Below are 25,784 nucleotides of genomic sequence, written 5' to 3'. Positions count from 1 at the left end.
GTTGGTCGTGACGCCAGTGCCGGTTGGGCACACAGGTATGGTGGCACACCTGCTTTTATTTTAGAGAGGCTGGCTATACCCTTTCCTGTGTGGTCGGTGACCTGCCAGGTTGTGAGGGGGTCCCTTGGGCGTTTATCACAGTAGTCCGGAGTGGGGTTGTGACACACCCGGACTATTGATACAGCCACCCACAGAAAGGGGAGATGACCCAAGGAAGCTGCTGTGACTGTGTAGGTGCTTGGATAAGAATTATCATTGTAATGCATTGTTTAAATTTAATGGTATAATATGTGGCTCTACTCTTCTTTGCATTGACTTTTATTGCCCTCTTTTCAAAGCAGTGAATCCAAATTGTTTGTTTACAGTCTTCTCTCTATCAGTTTCCCCTGCCCTCTTCCATCTCCTCCACACCCACCCCATGTTTCACACCTGGTAGTACTTCTCAGCTAGTTAACTAACTATATAGTGAACTGCTCTGGTCATTCCTGGCCATGGTCATTGCTGATCACTGGTCATGGTGATTGCTGATCATGGTCTGCTAACCACCCCCTACCTGACATCTCCATCTCTGTCTGTGGTGCAACCATAACCCCTAGACAACAAGCCCACTGCCTTGGGGTTATGTTTGACTCTGATCTGTCCTTCATTCCCCATATTCAATCTCTTTCACATTCCTGTCATCTGCATCTAAAAAAACATCTCTAAAATCCGTCCTTTTCTTACTGTCGAATCTGCTAAAACTCTCATTGCCGCTCTGATTCATTCCCGTCTAGACTACTGCAATTCCTTACTAATCGGCCTTCCTTCCCCTAAACTCTCCCCTCTCCAGTCCATTCTCAATGCAGCGGCCAGGCTCATCTCCCCCTGTGCCAGTTACTCCCATCTCCAGGACTTCACCCAAGCTGCACCAGTTCTATGGAATGCATTACTCAAGACTTTTAGACTTACCACCAATACCCAAAGCTTTAAACGTGCCTTCAAAACACATCTGTTCAAACAGGCTTACCAGGTTCCCTAAATTGATCCCCCCCTCCCCCCAATACATACGCCAGGCACTTAAGCACTTAGACCTGTAGCAGGCAGGAATTGGTTGGTGACCAGTTTACCCACCTTTACCTACCTGCACTGCCTTATTTATAAAGATGGCCGGACCATGCTAAAAAGGAAGGACTTTGCCCTTTTGCCATTTTGTCTCAAACCCCCTCCCTAATAGTCTGTAAGCTGATGCATGCGTGCAGGGTCCTCACTCCTCATGTATGGATAATTATATGTAGATCTCTGTAATGTCTGTTTTATGTCTATGTATGTACCCCGAGAACTGTAAAGTGCTGTGGAATCTGTTGGTGCTACATAAATAAAAATGATTAATATTATTATTATTAACCCCTTAGGGACCAAGCCTATTTGGACCTTAATGACCAGGCTCCTTTTTCAAAATCTGACCTGTCTCACTTTATGCGCTTATAGCTCAGTGATGCTTTAACGTATGCTAGCGATTCTGAGAATGTTTTTTCCTTACATATGGTACTTTATGTTAGTGGCAAAATTTGGTCACTGTCTTGTGTGTTTTTTGTGAAAAAAATCAAAATATCATGAAAAATTTGAAAAATTAGCACTTTGCGAACTTTGAAATTCTTTGCTTCTAAAAAAAGGAAGTCATATCACATAAATTAGTTAGTAAGTCACATTATCAATATGTCCTCTTTATTTTGGCTTCATTTCGTAAACATATTTCACTTTTTTAGGGTGTTACGGGGCTTAGAAGTGTATCAGCAAATTATGAAATTTTCATAAAATTTCCAAAACTGATTTTTTTTAGGGTCCAGTTCTATTTTTAAGTTGATTTAGGAGGCTTGTATACTGGAAACCCCCATAAGTGACCCCATTTTGGGAACTAGACACCTTAAAGAATTAATCTAGGGGTATAATGAGCATTTTAACCCAACAAGGGCTGGAGGAAAGTATTCACAATTAGGCCGGAAAAAAATGGAAAATAGAAATTTTCCAATAATATATTTGTTAAGATTAAAGTATCTCATTTTCATAAAAAACATGAGAGAAAATGCACCCCAAATTTTGTAACACAGGTTCTCCTGAGTACAATGGTACCCAACATGTGGGCGTAAACCACTGTATGGGCACACAGCGGGGCTCAGAAGGGAAGGAGCGCCAATTAGCATTTCCAGTTCAGATTTTGCTGAACAAGTTTCTGAGCGCCAGGTGCATTTGCAGTGCCCCTATAGTGTCAGCAGAATTAAATCCCCCCAAAAGTCACCCCATTTAGAAAAGTAAACCCCTCAAAGAATACATCTTGGGGTGTGGTGACCATTTTGACCCCACAGGTATTAGAGGAAAGTATTCAAAATTAGACAGTAAAAATGAAAAAAAATAGAATTTTTCCAATAATATGTTTGTTTAGTTTGAAATTTCTCAATTTCACGAGGAACAGGGGAAAAAAGCACCACAATATATGTAACACAGGTTTCCCTGAGTAGAACGGTACCCCATACGTGGGCATAAACCACTGTATGGGCACACAGCGGGGCTCAGAAGGAAAGGAGCGCCAATTAGCATTTTCCGTGCATGATTTTTCTGAAGAAGTTTCTGAGCGCCAGGTGCGTTTGCAGCGCCCCTGTAGTGTCAGCAGAATAGAAACCCCCCAAAGTCACCCCATTTAGGAAAGTACACCCCTCAAAGAATTCATATTGGGGTGTGGTGAGCATTTTGACCCCACAGGTATTAGAGGAAAATATTCAAAAGAAGACAGTAAAAATGAAAAAATCGAATTTTTCCAATAATATGTTCATTTAGTTCGAAATTTCTCAATTTCACAAGGAAGAGGGGGGGGAAATATATGTAACGCAGGTTCTCCTGAGTAGAAGGGCCTCAGAAGGAAGGTAGCGCCAATTAGCATTTTCAGTGCATGATTTTTCTGAAGAAGTTCCTGAGCGCCAGGTGCGTTTGCAGTGCCCCTGTAATATCTGCAAAATAGAACCCCCACAAAAGTCACCCCATTTAGGAAAGTGCACCCCTCAAAGAATTCATCTTGGGGTGTGGTGAGGAAAGTATTCAAAACTAGACAGTAAAAAAGAAAAAAATAGAATTTTTCCAATAACATGTTTGTTTAGTTTGAAATTTTTCAATTTCACTAGGAACAGGGGAGAAAAAGCACCCCAACATTTGTAACGGAGCTTCTCCTGAGTACAATGGTACCCCATATGTGGGCATAAACCACTGTATGGGCACACAGCAGGGCTCAGAAGGGAAGGAGTGTAATTTTAGTTACAGGCAATATGTGAGTGTTTACTGGCTATCTGGGGTGGTAATGGACAATCTCGGGGTGTTTACTGGTGATCTGAGGTAGCGACAGGCAATCTGGGGTGGTTATGGGCAATCTGGGGTGGTTACGAGCAGTCTGTGCCAATCTGGGGTGGTTACGGGCAATCTGGGAAGGTGACGGGCAATCTGCGGAGGTGACGGGCAATCTGGGGTGGTGACAGGCAATTTGGGGTAGCTACGGGCAGTCTGTGGCAATCTGTGGTGGTTACAGGCTGTCTGCAATGGTTACGGGCTGTCTGCGATGGTTACGGGCTGTCTGCAATGGTTATGGGCTGTCTGCGATGGTTACGGGCTGTCTGTGATGGTTACGGGCTGTCTGCAATGGTTACGGGCAATCTGGGGGGTTACGGGCAATCTGGGGGGTTACGGGCAGTCTGGGGGGTTACGGGCAATCTGGGGAGGGGACGGGCAATCTGGGGTGGTGACGGCCAATCTGGGGTGGTGATGGGCAATCTGAGGTGGTTACAGGTAATCTGGGGTGGTTACAGGTAATCTGGGGTGGTTACGGGTAATCTGGGGTGGTTACGGGTAATCTGGGGTGGTTACATGTAATCCAGGGTGGTTACGGGTAATCCAGGGCACTTGGCTTTGGTGACAGGTAAAAAAGTGCCGGCACCATTTGGAACAAGCGATCATTGGTATATATTATATACCGCTGATCACTTGTACTGGGACCACACCAGTTGGTGCCCGATCATTGCCCCATGCTCTCCGTCACCTCTGGTGGTGGAGAGAATGGAGCTTTGATCATTTTTAGAAATTCCATCACTTTGAACAGAGTCTGTTCACAGTGATGGCGGCGGCCATCTTGGATCAGATGGCCGCCCAGGGAGGGGAGGGTCAGTGACCAGGTCACTAGGGTTAATTCTGGGGACAGGGGGTGGAAATGTTCTCATCTCCTCTCACCGTGGATTCACTGTGAGAAGAGATGAAAGCGTTCAGCTGCGCTGGGAATGCCTGTTACCGGTGGCCACCGTTATACTGTTAATAACGGCGATCGCTGGTGAGGGGACTGGCCGGGACTAAGCCCACACTCTGCCCCGACTTCTTAGCGACCTCCAATAGCTGAGAGAAGGGGGCTGCGAGCATTACCAGCGCCGCTGCACTATTCTGCACCATCGCCATAAAGAGCTGATGGCAGCAGAATAGAGCCCATTAGTGATCGCCGTAAAAATCCATATCGGCGGTCACTAATAACATAATACATGTATTCTCTGGGTCACTACGGTTACGGCTATACCACATTTGTATAGTTTTTTTTGAACTATTATCCCTTTGGCACAATAGAAACTATCTTCCTGGCAAAAACCCACAAAAACTGTAAGATCCATAGCGTTCTTATATTTTGACCGACAGAGCTGGTTTGGGGCTTATTTTTTGCGGGAAGATCTGTAGTTTCTATTGATACCAAGTTTTATATGTATATGACTTTTTGATCTCTTTTATGACATATTTTCTAAAGTGGATTGATAAAATACAGCTATTCTGGTACTGTTTTTGTAATTTTTTTTTTTACAGCGTGTGTCGTGCGGTACAATTATTGATATAGTTTTATAGATTGGGTCGTTACGGACATAACAATACCAAATATGTATAGGATTTGTGTTTTTGATCACTTTTATGTCATGTTTTATTGGGTATAGGGAATATAATGCATCTTTATTATTGGGGGGGCTGTGTTGTGTTTGGTGCACATTTTTTTTCACTTTTTTATACTTTTACACTAGTGTACATTACTGTACACTAGTGTAAAATACTTAGATCACTGATACAATAAATTGCAGTACCTGATGTACTGCAATGTATTGTATCATGCCTCATGCTATAGCCACAGCCCCCCCTGTCAGCATGAGGCATCTCCATGGTGACCCCGGGGACCTTCATTAGGACCCCGGATCACCATGGAGACCACCAGGACACCGGACGGCGCCGCGGGACATCGCGACCGTGTAAGTGACCCACGCCGCCGACCGGAACCAGTTAGATGCCGCTATCAAAGCATTTAACGGGTTAAACTGCCCGGAGCGGAGAATCCTCCGCTCCTGGCAGTTTCAGGGGGGGGGTCAGCGGTCGCTGGGCGGCAGTTCGTTCCGATGCGTACGCCGTTAAAAGGCGTACGCATCGGAATAAAGCCCATTAGTGGCCGCTGTGAAAAGGCAGCACGGCGGTCACTAAGGGGTTAAAGCGTAACTGTCATTTTTTTTTTTTATTGCAGAAATCAGTAGTATAAGATTTTAAGAAACTCTGTAAAAGGTTTCATTAGCCAAAAAAGCCTCCTTCTGTACTCAAGAAGCAATCTCCCAGCTTTCCCCCCTGACTTCTTATCTGTGCATTATCAGGCAAACACGTCTTCATTACAGAGAAGCCAGTGAAGACGGGTTCTGCTCTCTCCATTGTAAGCCTATGAAGGGGGGAGGGGCTGAGGGAGATGAGGGAGCAGGAAGAGGTGACATGGAGGTCAGCTGTTTGTAGACTGTCTGGGCACCTAAAACGCAGGATTCTGGGGTCAGAAAGGTCAGTGCTTATCTATGAACTTACTGAGAGAAGATTGCAGGGTGTTGTGCTTTGCAAGACTGCTCCGTGCTCAGTCACTCCTAACAGCCCCTCCCCTCTCCATAGCCACATAATGGAGACAGAAATCCTGCTTCTTCTGAAGTGAGGGGGGAGGCTGGGAAATTGCTTTTCCAGTCCAGAAGGAAACTCTTTTGGTTTCTAAAACCTATTACAGAGTTTCTTAAAATCGCTTGTACTATTGATATTTAATGTTTTCAAAAAAATGACCCTGAAATGACAGTTACACTTTAAGAATCACGGAGTCTCGTTACAATTACTAAACTCTTCTTTACTGCAGGAATACTTGATACAGAGATATACAATAGACTTCCCACTTGACAATAAACTTAAGACTTGACTGACAAGACTTGTACTGAGAGCTCAAGAGGTAGAATAGCTGTGCTGACTTGGTTTGCGTGTGGAGAAGTAGAGAAAGTTCAGAGGAGTAGAGAGGAGGATGTCGAGAGAGTCCCAACCCAATGTACTGTAGTACTGTGCTCTTCTGGAACTTTAGAATAAGTAGAATACTTGAGAGTAGATAGAATACTTTTGCCCATGTTTTGACCCCTTGGTCTTCGCACCACCTATAGCCCAACAGTGTAAGACGACCCGTCCTAGAGGGTGACACAAGCCCCAGACCTTGTTACTTGGGTTGAGCAGAGTGGTCAGAGTTTTCTGGTTACACCCGCACTGTGAGATAGAGTACGTAGGCTTCTAGTAACTTTGGCTTATCCAGATCCTCTGTTATAGGATACCGTCCTGCATTTTTAGACTGATTCATGGCGTGGACTGGGATGATCCCTGACTTGTCATCTCCGAGAGTGTTTAACACTGCATAGTGTGTAGAAGAGTTGCTTTCAAGAAATGAGTGTCTGTGCTTCCCATGTGTGTCTGTTTTGCTTAACAGCTAGATTAAGACTCACTGGACTCTCTGTTTTGCAATGTGACTAAGGGTGCGTTTACACAGAGATTTATCTGACAGATTTTGGAAGCCAAAGCCAGGAATGGATTTGAAAAGAAGATAGATCCCAGTGTTTCCTTTATGATCTGATCTCTGTTCATAGTCTGCTCCTGGCTTTGGCTTCAAAGATCTGTCAGATAAATCTGTCTGTGTAAACGTACCATAAGACTCTCTCATGTAAAACCTGCTGTGAGTGGGTGAGAAGAGAGTGCAAGAGAAGAAAGGAGATAGGCAAAGGAGAAAAAAGAGCTCTCATTGGAGCACAAGTCACAAACAACAATAACCCCTTGAGTACTACAGCTGTGCAATCCATAGGTACACAACATACATACTAGTGACATCTAGTGGCAAAACTTAAGTACGACTACATCACCACTTACGTAGTACATGCTTTTGGGGGTGTATCTACTAGCAACAACCGTGGTGGAACACATCATATATAAATAAATAAATAAATAAATATATATATATATATATATATATATATATATATATATATATATATATATATATGAATAATGGTATACTGGGCTGTATATAGGTTTTCAGGTTTAGGCTGGTGGATCTATAGCAATCTACAGCACTCCTTCACCACCATCCCCCAGCAGAGCACACAGAGGATGGTGGTGGCAGCTCTGCAGTGGGGAAGGCAGCGGGGTGCATGGGGGCCATAGGGCTGGTGGTCAGGTAGGAGTCAGGGGAAGGGGATTTAGTGATGCTGGTGCCCTGCATCCACGTTGGGCTATACAGGAGTGTTCCAGAGATCAGAGTGTGGGGTTTTCTTCTTCTACCTATCCCTGCACTCTATACATACTCACACATACTTACCCACTGTGACAGTGAACAGACAAATGTATGCAGAACGCAGAGACTTTCCTTTTTCAAGTTATACCCACACACATGATGCATTGTTAAGCAGCTAAATGAGGACAAGTCAGAGATCACCCCAGCCCACGCCGAGAACCTCTCTTAAAAGAGTAGGGTGGTATCCTAGACAGAGGAACTGATCCAGATAGAGCAAAGCAACCGTAACCAAGGTCTAAGTACTCTATCTCGCAGCGCAGGTGACACTGGATAAAATCAGACACTTAGGTAACCAAGACTGGGTCTTGTGTCACGCTCGTAGGACAGGTAACCTGACACTGCAGGGTAGAAGGTGGTTATAGCAACATTCCGTTCGAAACACGGGTACAAGTATTCGCTACTTCTCAAGTATCTTTCAAGTATTTCTTTCCACGAGTTTCTGCAGAGCACATTACTACACTGGGTTGGGGCTCTCCCGACAAACTCCTATCCACTCTTCTCAACTCTTCTACTCTACTCAGCACTCAACTGAAACAGCACTGCTTCTCTACCTCAGCACTTAAGCCTCTCTCAGCACAGATTTAGTGAACTCAATTCTGTATCTCAGAAGTCACTTGTTACACCACTATGCTGTATTGTAAGAGACTTTCAGTAAAGACCACTTTATTCATTCTACTGGGACTCAGTGATAATAGCAACAGCACCTATACACACAGGCTACACCATCCTTGGGTCATTTTCCCCTTTCTGTGGGTGGCAGTACTAACAGTCCGGGTGGGTCATCTTCGAACTCTGGATCACCATGATAAGAGCTCTAGGGACCCTCCCGCTACAGTTGCAGCTTTTGAATCTTCCTTCCCTCTCCTCTCTCCTTACAAAATTTATCTGGGCTCACAAACAGCCTCGCCTGGCCAAGTTTATCATATTTCGCCCCAAAGCCCATGGAGGTGTAGGACTTCCCAACCTTTTCCAGTATTATGTGTCCAATCAAGGGGAAAAGCTCCCAGCACAAAACCCACCAACCCAAGGCCTTGAGGAAGCGCGCTGCACATGTGTGTGTGAAACGGCTGTAGCCCAGTCACTTGTCAGCGTCTAAACCAAGCCGCTATGCAATAAAGGCTATTTTATTCCACTGAACTGGTGAGTGCCACAAATTCTTCATTGTGACTTTTCCAGTTTTATGTTGCTGTACACCTATCCAGGGTCATAGACTGGCATAGACATGCCTCGACTAAGCTTTGGGTTGAGATGGAAAGTGCTCTCTCCCCAGTATCATTGCTAGCCGCCCCTTGGTCGCCTTCTTCTGTCCACTCTGTTAATGCCCATCCTACCATAGCCCCCACCTTAAAAGTGTGCCATAAGCACCTCTATTTGGGACACCTTACTCCTCACCCCTCCGCCTTGTTTCCTGTGCTGGGTAACCCATCTTTCTCGCCAGGGATGGATGACCCTGTTTTTCGTGGATGATTTAAGTCGGGTTTCTTCAGGGCTAAAAACTTCCTCCTCGGCTCCACTTGGATCTCGATCTCGGACCTTAAAAACCTCACAGATCCCTGCCCGCTGGGGTTCTGCAGGGCTCTGCAGCTTCACCACTTTTTTCATTCTTTACCTTCACCGCCTGGCTTCGCATGGCCTCTCAACACCTTTGAGTCAATCTGTTTGGGTTCTGGCCCTCTCCATAACTTTCTCACTTCTCTATACCATGTTGGGCTCCCCACCGGAACAGTCATGTACGCCTTTCTTGTCAGCTGGAGAGGCAGACTAAGGCCTTTCATTCTCTCCAGCGCAGATGGAAAGGCTATACTCCTGCACCCATTGTTCCTCTATTTCTTCCCGATTCCAGGAAGCGGGATATAAGCTGCTCTCTCGCTGGTATTATGTCCCTACACGCATTCACGATGTTTCCGGAGGCCTCACCGATGTGCTGGAGAAATTGCATATCTTTTGGAGTTGCCCCAAGTTGACCTGCTACTAGAAGGAAGTATAGTGCATCACCTATACCTTCACAGACTACCCTCTCCCTTTCTCCTCGGCTCTCTTTCTCCTCCTGCACATCTCTGACATCCCTCTTAAATCCTACAGACATTCGGTCCTTCATCCTCTAATTAACACGGCTTAAGCTTGTATTCCGGTCTTGTGGAGAAATCCTGATCCTCCTAGTGTCTCCATGTGGATACGTAAGGTTGAGGATTATTTATTTATTTTTAATTCATTTATTTATTTTAAATTTATTTCCTTTTCCCTCTTTCTTCTCCTACCTCTTCTTTTTCCTTTTCTGTCTTTCTTTCCTTAATGCATTCTTGTTCTTGTGCTTTATTGTTGTTACCTTGCATGATTGTATGTACCTTTTCCATTATTAATGGTCTTGCCTAAGATATCTCCCTACTTGTGCCTTGTTGGCAACTGTTGTTTTGTTTCTTGTATTTGGAAAAATTTTATAAATTCAGAATTAAAAAAAAAAAAAAAAAAAAAAGCCCAAGTGACCCATCACAGCCCAGCAGGTCACCAACCCTTGGGGATTAATATAGCCAGCCACTATACAAAGCAGGTATACCATCACATCTGTGTGCTAAGTAAGCACTGGCGTCATGACTTTACCATCACTGGCTGAGCTATATTCCAACTACCGACATAACATCATCCCGGCTGTTGTGCACTAAATGCGACCACCACAAGAGCCCCCCACCTGCTTCTCGTGGATGTGGCTGAACTTATGCCCCTCCAAAAGAAACCTGTGCTAATTCTTTTGAAGGGACAGGTTGAGCCACATCCACGAGAAAGGCAGTGGAGAAAGGCTGACGCCAAAACCCGTCCTGTAACTGTAAAATTGGATATGTGAATTACCTAATAAACCTTTTAAGCCTCTATTGGTGAGTGCCAGGACCTACTTTAAACTATACTATTGGGACTTTCTTCTTCCATGTGCACAACCCTTGTTATCCAGAGTGCCATCTCAGCTCCATAATCATTTAGCAAGCTGCATGGACATTGCTATGGAACGATCCGCTATAGATTTTACATAGCCTTTAAATACTTTGTGGGTGCTCTTTACTGCTTCAGTAAGTATATATGATTGGGAACTGCAGATGGACCTAGACTAGCAAGTCCAGGTTTCGCTCGCGATTCACAACTTTCTATGCTATGTGTACTGGATAAGAGCCCTATTATTTGGAGCCATTATCTGCTTATTTTGGCTGCAATCGCTTCGTGTAGTAAAGACAACAATCAGCCAAGGAACCGATCATCAGCTGATCGAGGTCTTTCAACATGTTCAAAAATCATTGGCCACCGGCCATGCACCTCTACCTGTAGTGGTCATGTGGGACCGATGGCTGATGTCCGTGCAACAAGACGAAAATAGAGCCTTATAATAGGCTTTGGAAGCGAGTGTCAATCTAGCAGAAGGGCGCCGCTTACCTAGTATATGAGGTCGTGTAATATGGCCCTAACAGACTGGGCAAGAGCGCACAGAAAATGCTGTGTTCTCACATTGCGTTATTTACACAACCACAATGTGAGAAAACACCCTGATACTCAGCCCTCCCTGCTCTTGTCTCTAGGCTTGGCATCTTCCTCTAGTGACCATCACATGCACAACAGAGGATGCTGCACCATACAGCCAGGAGCAAGGAAGGGTAGGTGCTAAGTTCCCTACAGTAAGCAGCTATCTCTTTAGAACACTGTATAGTTTATTAGGGGGGTGGGAGGGGGCAACAAAATTAAAATTGTCACCCAGGGCCTCCACCAATCTTTTTTTTTTTTTATTACTATTTATTAACAAATCGCTTCTACATACAAAGATCCACATAAAATTATTAGATAGAGGCTTGTGATGCCCATCCCCTCCAAGGTTACTTAAATTAGGTGTAGCTTAATTCACTTGTTTCCATCAATATTGCATTTTACAGTACTTTACTATCCATGGGATGTATCTCCACCCAGCTCTAGACTGTGTACTTCTATCTTTTACCCCCTGTTCTATATTTGTCGTTCTTACACTAATAACCATCCTTCAATTGGATTGGAATAGAGCGCCCCAGTAGACACACAGTGTCGGCCCCACTGACCCATTCACGCTCGTCCCCAGACCAATACTCACGACCACCCAGAGTCAGTACTCACCTGGAAAGGGAAATCTTTACCATTACACCCTTACAATTACCAATAACATTATGTATAAAGTTTCAAAGAGACTATGCAGATTTTTAGCATACTGAATCCATTGAGCGAGTCAGGGCCTCCACCAATCTTAATCTGGGTAATGTAGCAGTACAGCGCTGCTTGAATATGACTTGAAACGCCACTGTACCGTTTGAATGGAATAAACCACTTTTTTACATGATTTAACCATTGGTGTGCTCAAACTTTGGAGTATCGATCAAGTTCCTTTGCTGTTTGCACCCTACTTCAACTGTATGTGCTGCTCTTTTCTTTTTATCTAGATAGATAAATAAATAAATAAATAGATAGATAGATAGATAGATAGATAGATAGATAGATAGGAGATAGATAGATAGATAGATAGATAGATAGATAGATAGATAGATAGATAGATATCCATACAGCAAAAAGTCTTTCAGCAGCACAAAAAAGTCAATTTAAAGAAGTGTGGGTGCACGCCTCACCAAACCGGACCAGGTTGGCATCAGGGAATCCACGATACAATAGTAGAGACAGTACTTCTAAAGAATCCAAGTGAAGTTTATTGTACACCAGTGCGACGTTTCGGAACGATAGCCTTGAAAAAGTGATAAACCTCGCTTGGATTCTTTGGAAGTGCTCTCTCTACTATTGTATCATAGATAGATAGACAGACAGACTGATTGAAAAAGCTCTCAATATGAAAGCGAAACGTTGTGGTATCTGGGCGAAATAAAAACTTTCATTTGAAGTGTTTGAATGCTTGGCACCAATGCATTCAAACACTTGAATCATTCAAACAATGATTCAAGAGTGCTGCCCAAATATTCTTTACTAGATAGATAGATAGACACACAGTTGGTCACGCCTTATGTTACTATTTTCTTAGAACAGAGAGTCTTGAGGAGTGTGACATTATACCTCCATTTTTACTTTTTTTTTTATGGGGGAAGGGGTTAATATTCTATGTGGGCTCTAAGGGCAATTTTTGTGCTATGGCTGCTTTTTAGTTTCATTCTGGCCCTGACAGATACATATCTATTATTGGGACATTTAGAGAAAATGAGATGTGTTAACAGCATGCTGCCTTGTGATTTTTCCTACAGAAAGAATAGGAGAGTGAATGCAGCTGAGGGAAAGCAATAGACAGCTTCAATCCCACAAAGGACAACATCTGCAAGGAAGTTTGCGTTTCCCACAGGTCCTCCTTTCTTTCATACTCCAAAACATACATTTAAGTGAATTTATCATGTACAGTAAGCCTTAATGGAGTCAGGGGCTGATATGAGCAATGACAAGCTATGTACAGTGCTGTGGAATAAACTAGCATTATATAATGGAATTATTATTATTATTATTATTCTGGGAATTGTAGTACAGAGCGACTGCTCAATCAGGAATTATAACCATGCATTTTTTGTGGTTTGAGAACCAGGGCAGCCAGGTATGCAATATTATCTGCTGACATCTACTCCCATTAAAGGACATCTACCACAGTTCTTGGGCACAATAAAGCACTGGCACTACTGAACAGATGGGGCTACCACTGCGGATCCCTGCCCAGTAAGCCTTATGGGCAAACTCGCAGCAGGATGTACCTCCCGCTGCAAGTTTGTCTGAAGCCCACTCCATTAACCCACCTGCCGCCGGAGCCTATACTTCACCTGGTACCCGCTACGGCTTGCTTTAGGGGTTCTCGGCACGTCCCGCTCGGCCAATCAGTGTGCTGATTGGCTGAGCGGGACGTGAACACATCGGGAGCCCCGAAGCAAGCCGGAACGGGAACCAGGTGAAGTATAGGTTCCGGCGGCTGGGGTGTTAACGGGGCGGGCTGCGGACAAACTCGCAGCGGGGTAATCCTAATGCGAGTTTGTCTGCCCATAGAGCTTACCGGGCAGGGATCCGCAGTGGATCTCGCTGCGAATACGCAGCGAGAAATCTCCTGCGGATCTGGTACGTGCACAGCAATCATGTCAGTAAGAGGCCACTTGGAAATCTTTGTATTGTCTCTGTATTGCTATCATACCTGAAATTTTGCTTATGTCATGGTGAGACATGGTGTGAGGATAGGGTAGAGGTCCAAGCAGCCATTGCTCCAAATTCTATAGCACCACCCCTAGTGCACCAGGTACCTACTTTGGACACTGAATAAAATATATTTTCCCAGTGATAAAAGCAGCACCACCAGACAGTAAAAGTACCATGGATTACACAGTAACTTCATCTATACAATGGTGCCAGTGGTAAATTGTGCCTTTACACTTATTACAAACTTTCTAAATCTTTATAACGAGAAAGGAGGGGTAACCAAACTTGTTGAAATAGAAAGGTTAAAGCAATATATATATATATATATATAAATATATATATATATATATTTAAAGTCAGTTATTCAGGCATAGAGTGGGACTGCCATGCTGCCTAAACAGGAAATAATGTTGTGCTGTGAATGCATGCCTTGTAAGCATACGATGTTGCTGATAAACATGGAACAAAAAAAAGTATTTCTTTATAACAATAATAGAATTCTCACCTCAGTTGGAGATATGTTGAACACCTCTGCAATTTTGGCGTAAAGTTCTTTGACATTGGTGAAGCCCTCAATTTTTCCAGTTGGGCTGCCATGAGCCAACTGAGTATGGAATACCAGCCTTGGTCTGACTCTTGGTGGGTGCGGAGGTGCCACGTTGCCCTGTGATGGTTCCGCTGGAACATTCTGTCTGGTCTCTTTTTGTGTCGTCTCTCTTGGGCCATTGCATTCTTGCTTTTCAGGGTCCACTCCGTTCTCCATGAATTCCGTTTCCAGTTGCTCTGTTTGTTTTTTTGCTCTCCTGTCTGATTTGCGCAGTATCTCCTCTTTGCCAAAAAGGTGTGCTAAGAAACAAAGGCAAAGATAGCATTGGGCAGATAAATAATTGATGCTGGTTTACTCTGAACCTATACCTTGTAAAATAATCCTTTCTGAGTATAAAGAGCAGTAACTCAATTCCACAGCTCAGGTGGTTCTTCTCAGCTCTGTCAGCCTTAAACTCCTGGGATCAGAAAACTCAGAGGTATAGCCAGGGATGTGCATGGAAAATGCTCTCCAGAGACACGTCACTTTATTTATCAATTAGACAAACGTCAATTAACTCCTACAGCCTAAGCTACAGATGGCTACAATGTGCTGTATGCAAAATCACATCTGCCTGTCTGCCTGTGAAATACAAGACTGCAGTATGGGTCTGTTACTTATAAAATACTAAAAGATATAAAACTAGGAAAATAAAAAATAAAAAATAACCACAAAAACAAGAATAGGAGCCTATAATAAAACAAGAGATAGAAGAGAGAAACAAAAAAAAGCCAGGAGGATGCTGCCTCGTGTAATCCTGATCGATATAGTAAGTGGGTAAGTGCCCAGTATAGATGGACTCTCACCTTAGAGCCCCTTTGGCTTTATATGTATAACTAGAGACGAGCGAAGCAGCTGAAAATTAGTTCTGCGAACTGACAATTTTAAAAACATGTCAATCAGCCAGTCAATTATTCAATTTCTGCTCTGGACAGCAGAGGACATTGGTGTATCAGCAGCATAAAATCGGAAAGCTAATAAAACATTTCACACGTTCCAATCCATTTTTAAGTAGCCTTCTACCTCCCCCTGTGTGGCAACCTTTGTCTCCCCAGTCAATTTTTAAGAAACTCTGTACCCACAAACTGCCCCCCCCCCCTACACCGCTTGTACAGTCGGATAGCTGCTTTTAATCCAAGATCTGATCTGGAGTCCGTTCTGCAGGTGATGCAGTTATTGTCCTAAAAAACAACTTTTAAACTTGCAGCCCTGTGTCAAAGTGGCGTGCCCTAGAGGCTAGCACCGCCTCTCAGTCCCTCCTCCCCACCCTCTTCACCATTAGGAATGCCCCAGACAGGATTTCTCCTATTCATCATTTGTCTGAACACTGCACATGTGCTGGATCGTTAAAACACATGTACAGTGTTCAGACAAGTGATAAATAGGAGAAATCCTGCCCAGGGACATTCCCAATGGTTAAGAGGGTGGGGAGGAGGGACAGAGAGGCGGGGCCGGCCTAAGGCAAAGACACTCTTGCCGCTTAGACTTAAATGAAGTGTTCGTGAGTTAAAGAGGTTAATGACGGTAAGGACCCGGCTGCTGATGGCAGCTGGTCCTCACCCGCTATGAAGCAAGCTCATCTTCTGAGGTTGCTTCATAGTTCCATACCTTGGGGAGGGCATACATTCACGCTCAAAAGTGCAAAAGCCCAGGGGTTAAAGGGAAGCTATTAGCAAGTTCATTCAAACCTGCTGCTATGTGCCTGTTGTGACAGAGCTGCTGATTCAAGCCCCAGTCTTCTTATTTCCCTCTGTGGCACTGTTTTTGAGTAGTTGGATTCAAAGTGAGTATGGAAATTAGTCCAATTGTTGCGCTGGGGGCGTTCCCTAGGGGGCGTTCCCTAGCCCCCCACACACACACACACACACACACCTGCCAGATTGTATGCTCCCTCCTGCTTATGAATATTCATCTATGCAAAGGATTGAGATATAGCTACATATGCATAGTTAAACATGCATAAGTAGGAGAGGATGTACGAGCTGGCGGGTGGGACAGTCCACTGAAAGGCGAGGAGACACCCCAAGTGCAATAAAATTCTAATTTGCATATTAGCATTGGATCTGACCACTCAAAAATGGTGTAACAAAGGAAATAAAAAGACCTGGGTGGGAATCAGCAATTTGCTGCTACAGGTACATAGCAGGTTTGTATGACCCTGATGATAGTTTCACTAAGAGATTTGCTGATAAACTTACGGTGTGTTCACCCAGAAAGATTACCTGACAGATTAATGAATCCAAAACCAGGAATGGATTTGAAAAGCGGAGAAATCTCAGTCTTTCCTTTATCACCTGTTCTCTATTTATAGTCTGCTTATAGTGTGTTTACCCACCCTTAACCCCTTGCCTCTGCAGCCTGTTTTGGCCTTAATGCCCAGGGCCTATTTTTCAAATCTGACCTGGCTCTCTTTATGTACTCTGTGATGCTTTTACTTGTAGTGGTTATTCTGAGATTGTTTTTTCGTGATATGTTTATGTTTGTGGTATACTTTGATTGATACATTCAGTAGTTTTTTGTAAACAACACATTTGAACAAAAATTTGAAAAATTAGCGTTTCTTTATATTCAAAATTCTCTTTTCCTAAGAAAGATAGTCATGTCACATAAATTACTTATTACTGCAACATCTACAACATGTCTGCTTTATGGGGACATAATGTATGTGGTTTCTCAAACAGCACTTCCTGCTATGGTTCAAGAAAAAGAACCGTGCATTTTGCAGCAAGATGATTATCCTGCATGATAATGCACCATCTCATGCTGCAAATAACACATCTGCATCTCTGGCTGCTATGGGCATAAAAGGGGACAAACTTATGATGTGGCCCACATGCTCCCCTGACCTCAACCACATTGAGAACCTCTGGAGGATTATTAAAAGGAGGGTCTATGATTCAGGGAGGCAGTTCAAATCTAAGCAACAGCTCTGGGAGGGATTCTGTCCTCACGCAAAACAATTGAAGCAGAAACCATCCAAAAACTGACAAATTCAATGGACGAGAGAGTTCAGAAGCTCCTTTCCAACAAGGGATCCTATGTGCAAATGGAACATCACCTAGAATAAATTTTTGACTTGAAAACTGTTTAATTTCAGTTTGTAATAATCTGCTAATGCTTATAATGTAACAAATGACCATTTTTTGTTCTTTATAAAAATGAAAAGGTTGAAAACTCTGCTGTGCAAAATAATTTAGAACATGCATTTTCAGTGCAGTTTTTTTTTTAATATACTGTTATCATAGGCAGTTTGTTCAAAAACCTTTCAATTATACTCAAATAGTTGATGAGGGGAAAATTACAATGACTGCAATTCATATACGTAATTTTGGAAAATATGAGAAAATATTATTTGCATAATAATTTGGAACTCAGTGTATTTGTATCACCCGGTCCTCCATGGTGTTTTTAAATTGTCTGATGTGATGTTATTGTGCATATGTGTTTTATGGGATACCTATGGGTATCCTAAGCCCCCGGTGTGAAATAGGAACATATCAGCAGATTAGATTCTTCTATCTATTAATTCAAATCCCTATAAAATATACATCCATTTCCCTAAAGTACTGTTGATACGATACTCTCCTGAACGCAGGGAAGTGGACAGAATTTTTTATTTTATACATATCCTTGTCTTTTAGCCAAAAGGGGGCTGGTTTTTGTATCTTAGGCTATGTTTACACACAGTGAAATAAAATAAAATAATGTATTTTCAATATAATAATGCACGCAATTAAAGTAAATTGTAAACAGGACGACATTACACATGCTGTAAAGCAGTGCTTCTAAAACTTTTTCTACTGAAGCCTCACCCAACAGATCAAGCCCATGCCTGGGCCTCACCAGACTGACCAAGAAGGTGCCTGGACCTCACCAGACGGACCAAGAGGGTGCCTGGGCCTCATTATCTATGGTTGAAGTCCATTTAAATAATGCTAGAGCTACCTTTTACTCATCACCCAAGCTTTAAATACTAATAAAGCAACTACAAAATAAATTAATAATGTTAGTAAAATGGAGATTTCTACAAACAGCCACAGAACTTGCAGATCATAGCTACTTTGTAAAAACTGGCTCCCCAGCTGGGCTTTACCAACAACTCGGGGGCGCCTCACTGGTGAGGCCCGCCTCACAGTTTGAGAAGCACTGCTGTAAAGAATAACGGTGTAATTGATTATTACAGTCCAAATAATGAACATGCTCATTATTTATGACCTCCTTTTGCAGAACACAGGCATTTTTTTCAACTGCTGACATTGTTTTATTACAACCATATTTAGATATTTTTTTTTTTTACTGTGTGTGTGAACACAGCCTTAAAGGGGTTGTCTGGGATATTTTAATAAACTAGCATTGCATTGACCTCTGTGGGTGTTGCATATTCTACATACACTTCTATTTTTTATTTAGAGTGCTTAGTGTGTTCTCAGACTTAGTCACATGACCACTCTGCCTGTGTTTTCTTTACTTCCTGTGATGTCCTGTTCCCTTTCTTTTCCTGTTCCTGCCAGTGAGGGAACAGTGAGTCATCAGGTGGGCGGGGTTATGCCTCCACATTTCTTTAGCCCCACCCCTAACATCTAACTAACATCTGAGCCCAGAAGAAACTGCAGCAGTAAGGGCTACATGACAGACTACAATCTACAGCACTGCAGCATAGGTTGGAGCTATAAACAGTAAATAAAGGAACTATGGGGGTGATTTATCAAAACTTGCGCAGAGGAACAGGAAAGCAGTTGTCCATAGCAACCAGTCAGATTTTAGGGTTCAATTTTTAAAAATGAAAGAAGCGATTTGATGCTATGGGTAACTGCTCCCCTGTACAGACTGTGATACATCTCCCCCTATATTGTTACTATTGTACTGGAAAAATGTACAGTGTTAGGGCAGTGCTGCTGCTGTGTGTAATATGGAGAGGAGAGAGGCTGCTGTGTGTAATATGGAGAGGAGAGAGGATGCTGCTATGTGTAATATGGAGAGGAGAGAGGCTGCTGCTATGTGTAATATGGAGAGGAGAGAGGCTGCTGCTGTGTGTAATATGGAGAGGAGAGAGGCTGCTGCTATGTGTAATATGAAGAGAGGAGAGAGGCTGCTGCTGTGTGTAATATGGAGAGGAGATAGGCTGCTGCTGTGTGTAATATAAAGGGAGGCTGTTGTGTGTAATATGGAGAGGAGAGAGGCTGTGTGTGTAATATGGAGAGGAGAGAGGCTGCTGCTGTGTGTAATATGAAGAGAGGAGAGAGGCTGCTGCTGTGTGTAATATGGAGAGGAGATAGGCTGCTGCTGTGTGTAATATAAAGGGAGGCTGCTGTGTGTAATATGGAGAGGAGAGAGGCTGCTGTGTGTAATATGGAGAGGAGAGAGACTGCTGATGTGTGTAATATGGAGAGGAGAAAGGCTGCTGCTGTGTGTAATATGGAGAGGAGAGAGGCTGCTGCTGTGTGTAATATGGAGAGGAGAGAGGCTGCTGCTGTGTGTAATATGGAGAGGAGAGAGGCTGCTGTGTGTAATATGGAGAGGAGAGAGGCTGCTGCTATGTGTAATATGGAGAGGAGAGAGGCTGCTGCTGTGTGTAATATGGAGAGGAGAGAGGCTGCTGCTGTGTGTAATATGGAGAGGAGAGAGGCTGCTGCCTTGTGTAATATGGAGAGGAGAGAGGCTGCGTGTGTAATATGGAGAGGAGAGAGGCTGCTGCTGTGTGTAATATGAAGAGAGGAGAGAGGCTGCTGCTGTGTGTAATATGGAGAGGAGAGAGGCTGCTGCTGTGTGTAATATGAAGAGAGGAGAGAGGCTGCTGCTGTGTGTAATATGGAGAGGAGAGAGGCTGCTGCTGTGTGTAATATGGAGAGGAGAGAGGCTGCTGCTGTGTGTAATATGGAGAGGAGAGAGGCTGCTGCTGTGTGTAATATGGAGAGGAGAGAGGCTGCTGCTGTGTGTAATATGGAGAGGAGAGAGGCTGCTGCTGTGTGTAATATGGAGAGGAGAGAGGCTGCTGCTGTGTGTAATATGGAGAGGAGAGAGGCTGCTGCTGTGTGTAATAAAGAGAGGAGAGAGGCTGCTGCTGTGTGTAATATGGAGAGGAGAGAGGCTGCTGCTGTGTGTAATATGGAGAGGAGAGAGGCTGCTGCTGTGTGTAATATGGAGAGAAAAGAGGCTGCTGTGTGTAATATGGAGAGGAGAGAGGCTGCTGCTGTGTGTAATATGGAGAGGAGAGAGGCTGCTGCTGTGTGTAATATGGAGAGGAGAGAGGCTGCTGCTGTGTGTAATATGGAGAGGAGAGAGGCTGCTGCTGTGTGTAATATGGAGAGGAGAGAGGCTGCTGCTGTGTGTAATATGGAGAGGAGAGAGGCTGCTGCAGTATGTAATATGGAGAGGAGAGAGGCTGCTGCTGTGTGTAATATGGAGAGGAGAGAGGCTGCTGCTGTGTGTAATATGGAGAGGAGAAAGGCTGCTGCTGTGTGTAATATGGAGAGGAGAGAGGCTGCTGCTGTGTGTAATATGGAGAGGAGAGAGGCTGCTGCTGTGTGTAATATGGAGAGGAGAGAGGCTGCTGCTGTGTGTAATATGGAGAGGAGAGAGGCTGCTGCTGTGTGTAATATGGAGAGGAGAGAGGCTGCTGCTGTGTGTAATATGGAGAAGAGAGAAGCTGCTGCTGTGTGTAATATGGAGAGGAGAGAGGCTGCTGCTGTGTGTAATATGGAGAGGAGAGAGGCTGCTGCTGTGTGTAATATGGAGAGAAAAGAGGCTGCTGTGTGTAATATGGAGAGGAGAGAGGCTGCTGCTGTGTGTAATATGGAGAGGAGAGAGGCTGCTGCTGTGTGTAATATGGAGAGGAGAGAGGCTGCTGCCGTGTGTAATATGGAGAGGAGAGAGGCTGCTGCTGTGTGTAATATGGAGGAGAGAGGCTGCTGCTGTGTGTAATATAGAGAGGAGAGAGGCTGCGTGTGTAATATGGAGAGGAGAGAGGCTGCTGCTGTGTGTAATATGGAGAGGAGAGAGGCTGCTGCTGTGTGTAATATGGAGAGGAGAGAGGATACTTCACCTCATGGCAGACACCATTATACCTATTTCTTGCTGAGGTAAACCTGCAGCAGAATGCTGGATCATAGAACCCCACCCATCTGTAGGATGGCTACTGTAGTGTATGTGTAATCCAGGACTACAACTCCTAACATGTGCATGTGTGCTGGGGTTTGTAGTGCTACAACAGATAAAGTGAAAAAAATTATTTGATAACATAAGTAATTGTCAGACACTGAGCCACCATGCTGCTCAACAGACACTTGTAGGAAGACAAACATTTCCCTGCCTATGGGTAGAGTAGGAGGAGCTATATTCAGAGAGGAGGGGGTGGAGCTACAGGATTGCAGAGCTGTGATATCACTGCTGACCCCTGTGACCTGGAAGTACTTTATGTAAACAAACACAAATCCAAAAAGTAGCAACAGGGGAGGAGGCCCAGGGCCACAGAGACGAAATAAGGTTAGAAAAAAACACTAAAGGAAAGGGACAGATTACATATTATTCGCATTTCCAATAAGAAAAAAAATGTTGGACAACCTCTTCAGGGTAGCTTCACACGTACCGACTTGCAGTACCGACACACGTACCGACGCTGCGAGTCGGCTAGGTCCTGGCAGATCACTTTCACTACATACACACACAGCGGTCTGAGCGACTGCTGCGTGTAATTCTGCCGGCCGCTTAACCCCTTCAGGTGCCGCCCGGCTCCTGCTCCGCTCTGTATACATTACCTGTCTTCGCTGCACGGGGTCCTGGCGTACTGCTGTCCCGCCCGGCCAATCAGTGGCTGCGGCAGGGCAACACACTGATTGGCCGGGCGGGAGAGCAGTACGCCGGGACCCCGTGCAGCGAGGACAAGTAATGTATACACAGAGTGGGAGCCGGGCGGCAGCTGAACTGGTTAAGCGGCCGGCAGAATTACATACACTCAGCGGTCGTTCAGACCGCTGTGTGTATGTAGTGAAAGTGATCTGCCAGGACCTAGCCGACTCGCAGCGTTATTAACACTGCGAGTCGGTACGTGTGAAGCTACCCTTAAGGTGCTTATCCCTCCTATTGACAACTATTGTTTCCGGTTGCTGAAAAACCCAGTGGGGGAGATTTATCCAACTGGTATAAAGTAAAATTGTCTCAGTTGCCCCTAGCACCCTATTAAGGAGGTGGGTTACCCCAAAAGGCAGGGTGAGACAATATATGTTATGTAGCTGTGAGTGAGCACATTCCTCCCCTGGCCATTTATCTGTGAATATTTTTTCAGTCTCCTATCCTCAAGCACTACAAACATTAGGAACAGGAACACACTTACACGATTTGTTACCAATTGTTTTGTTTTTGGATTTTAGAATGTTTGTAATAAAAGTTATGTTTTATATGCCTTAGGGTGTGAACAGTGGACCGTCAGTGATAGTATACATTATTTAGCACATCATCGGGTGCCTACATATATGCAGGCTTGCGGTGGCCTGATTACTTTTGTGTCCGCAGTGACAATAGGCCCCTAGCAACCAATCAGATTCCACATTTCATTCCTCACAGATTCTTTAAAAAATGAAAGGTGAAATCTGATTGGTTGCTAGGGGCAACTGAGCCAGTTTCACTTTACACCAGTTTGATAAATCTCCCCCAGAGTGTCCATTGAGCAGAATACCTTTGTTTGAACATCCAGCTAGCAAATTTGTGCACAAGAAATAAAATAATTTTGCTATATTGGAAGTTTTTGGTTTAATGTTGGGTAGATGAGGAGGGATTTGAGGCCAATCATGTCACAGCTCAAACTTAAGAGTTGGTTGAAATGAATGTTGTACAGTCACATTTGTATTATTTATTGTGCGTAACCTTAAATATTTCATTCCCTGTATTGACCACATGACCGAAGGTAGATAACCTGGGATGGAAAGGTGCAGATGTAACCATCCTTACCATGATCGCGTTGACGCATCAGCCCGACACAGTAACGTTTCCCCGTCAAAGATACCTTAACGCGTGAAGAGATTTTACATGTAATTCTTACATTTCACCACCAGGTGGCGCATGGATCAATGTAAAATTACACAGATTTTCAGCTTTTCTACTGGGTTTCTGTAGCCAAAGCAGAAAGTCTCCCTGAGTTGGCGGCAATTTCAAAATGTTTTCTATAGTGACAGAACACAGTTTAGGCATTCCCAGCATTATGATCACCTATGTAGCAGGTGTCACCTGCAGTCCTATACAACACCACAGATAACACAGTGATTTCTCTCTGAGTACAGATAATGTAGTGGATGTCACCTGCAGTCCTATGTAACAGCAGAGATAACTAGAATATGTGACTAGAATGAATGAAGCTGATAGCCCCTTTACCCCCCTGTGCTGTGTGTGTCGATCAGCATGGGGCACAGGGTGCACTTTACTGAGGGAGGGGATACTGAGAGCAGGTGAGGGGCACAGCATGCACATAGAGGGGGAAGGGGGGGAGCAAAGAGCAAATAACCTGAACTGTAGCCCCACCACATCCAGTGCTCTATGATGCCTCCCCCAGTACTGTATATAAACGGCACCCAGCACTTCCGAGACCCTCCCCCCCCATTGTATAACCCTGCTCCCTCCCCATGTGCAGACCCTTCCCCCTCCCTCCAGTACTGTATAAAAGCTGTACCTGGTCCCTTAGAGATTAGACAGCCCCCTCCCCCATCTCTCTGGGAAGGTACAGTATCTAAAGAACTGCGCACATGTGAAACAGCTGTCATCAATGAGGCAGTTGGTGTCCTCACTACCTGCTTTAGCATATGATGTATGTCCAATTGTAATAAGAAATAAAAGGCATGTTTAATATGGTAAGTGCCCTCAAGATTTATTTCATTACCTTGGCTATTCAGTGCACTGTTGATGCACCTGAGCGAACACCCCACACGGGACTATTCTATACTAGACAAGCACTCCACCTATTTCCTGTGCTGTAGTTCATATTTGGATTAGTAGTGCCTATCACTATACCTACTATATGCATATGCTCTATTCTGATCCAATGCTTGTGTTTCCATCAAAGCGTGGTTCAACTTCATGGAGAAATTCACAGCCGATCCGGCAGCGGATGTAGTGACAGGTACTCTTAAAGGGACACACTTATGGTAAGATATTTCTCTGGAGGAAATTGCTCAGATACATTAATAAGACGGGAGACACAGAAGCAAAATATCCACCAGGGAGGGAAGAAAAGTGGTTGTGAGCACAACATAATTATAGAACTTAACTGTAGTATAGTTAAAATGATAGCTTTTTTCAGGTGTCATCAGAGATTCTGGGCATTGGGTAAGCCAAACAAGTACTTAAAGAGCTGAGTAATTTTCTGATGGCAGGTATAATACACTGCAGTACAGATTTGTATTGCAGTTTATCTTACCAGTCAGGGTTACACTAACAGGCATTGCAGATCAAAATCTGCCTCAGGGCAGCGTCTGATCAGCTTCTGTAGCCAGCACACTGATGACCGCTCTGAGCTCTATGACTGCTTGGGGTTGGAAGAGCCTGTCCTGGCTGATGGGCTTTTCCGAAAAGTGACTGGAGTGGCGTCTTAACCCAGTCACTGACTGGCTGAGCGGCCAGTCCATCAGCCGGGTCATGACGTATCAGCTCCGGAGATCGGAGCCCAGCGGGGGGGGTGTCCCGGCACTCATCGCAGGCACAGGGAGAGGTAAGTTTTTACTTGTAAATCAGTTTACCCCCTGCCTGCTGCTGGATTTTATAAAGTGCTGGATTTCTCCTTTAAAGTTGTTGTCCAGCGAAAATCTTTTTTTTTTAAAATCAATTAGTGTCAGGTGGTTATATAGATTTGTAGTTTACTTCTATTTATTTTCATTCGGACACAGTGCTCTCTGCTGACATCTCTGGCCGAGACAGGAACTGTCAAGAGCAGTAGCAAATTCTCATAGAAAATCTCTCCTGCTCTAGACAGTTCCTGTCTCAGACACCCGAAGAGTTAGATGAAAAATAGATCCCTGATACTGGTCACTGATAAGTGGTGGAGCACTTGAGCCTACCAATAGGCTGAGAATGGGTTAAGGATGCAGCAGATTTTGTCTCTTTTTCTCTTCTCTTTTGCCATACCATGTGGTAGTGCATGAGTCTCTGCAGCCATCAGTGACAATAACGCTATACATATTATTATAACTCCACAATTCTGGCCACAAAAGGACTTTGTGCTTGGAGCTGTGTGCACCAGCACTATGGCAGCTGCAGATTTTCTATTTCTGAAACCACACTGAAAACCCATAACGTAATTACAGCATGTAAATAGGTTTCAACAAGACATACATACAAGCTATGGGGAAAAACAAAAACATATGCACACGCATTCAGTAAACAAAGTGGAAA

General features: G+C 44.1%; 1 protein-coding gene across 1 annotated transcript in view; it reads right to left on the bottom strand.

Moving 5' to 3' along the window:
- Positions 1-14,588, bottom strand: part of GIPC3 (GIPC PDZ domain containing family member 3) — a 109,134-nt gene extending 94,546 nt beyond the window's left edge. Inside the window, exon 1 of the mRNA XM_069976637.1 lies at positions 14,331-14,588. Within this exon, the coding sequence (XP_069832738.1) occupies positions 14,331-14,588 (258 nt within the window). The remainder of the gene's footprint in view (positions 1-14,330) is intronic.
- Positions 14,589-25,784: the final 11,196 nt, after the last annotated feature.

The sequence above is a fragment of the Dendropsophus ebraccatus genome, chromosome 7 (genome assembly GCF_027789765.1).
Source record: "Dendropsophus ebraccatus isolate aDenEbr1 chromosome 7, aDenEbr1.pat, whole genome shotgun sequence".
In the NCBI taxonomy this organism is placed as follows: domain Eukaryota; kingdom Metazoa; phylum Chordata; class Amphibia; order Anura; family Hylidae; genus Dendropsophus; species Dendropsophus ebraccatus.
Note: the sequence above shows the minus strand (reverse complement) of the source record. Positions and strands in the feature narration are given on the sequence as shown.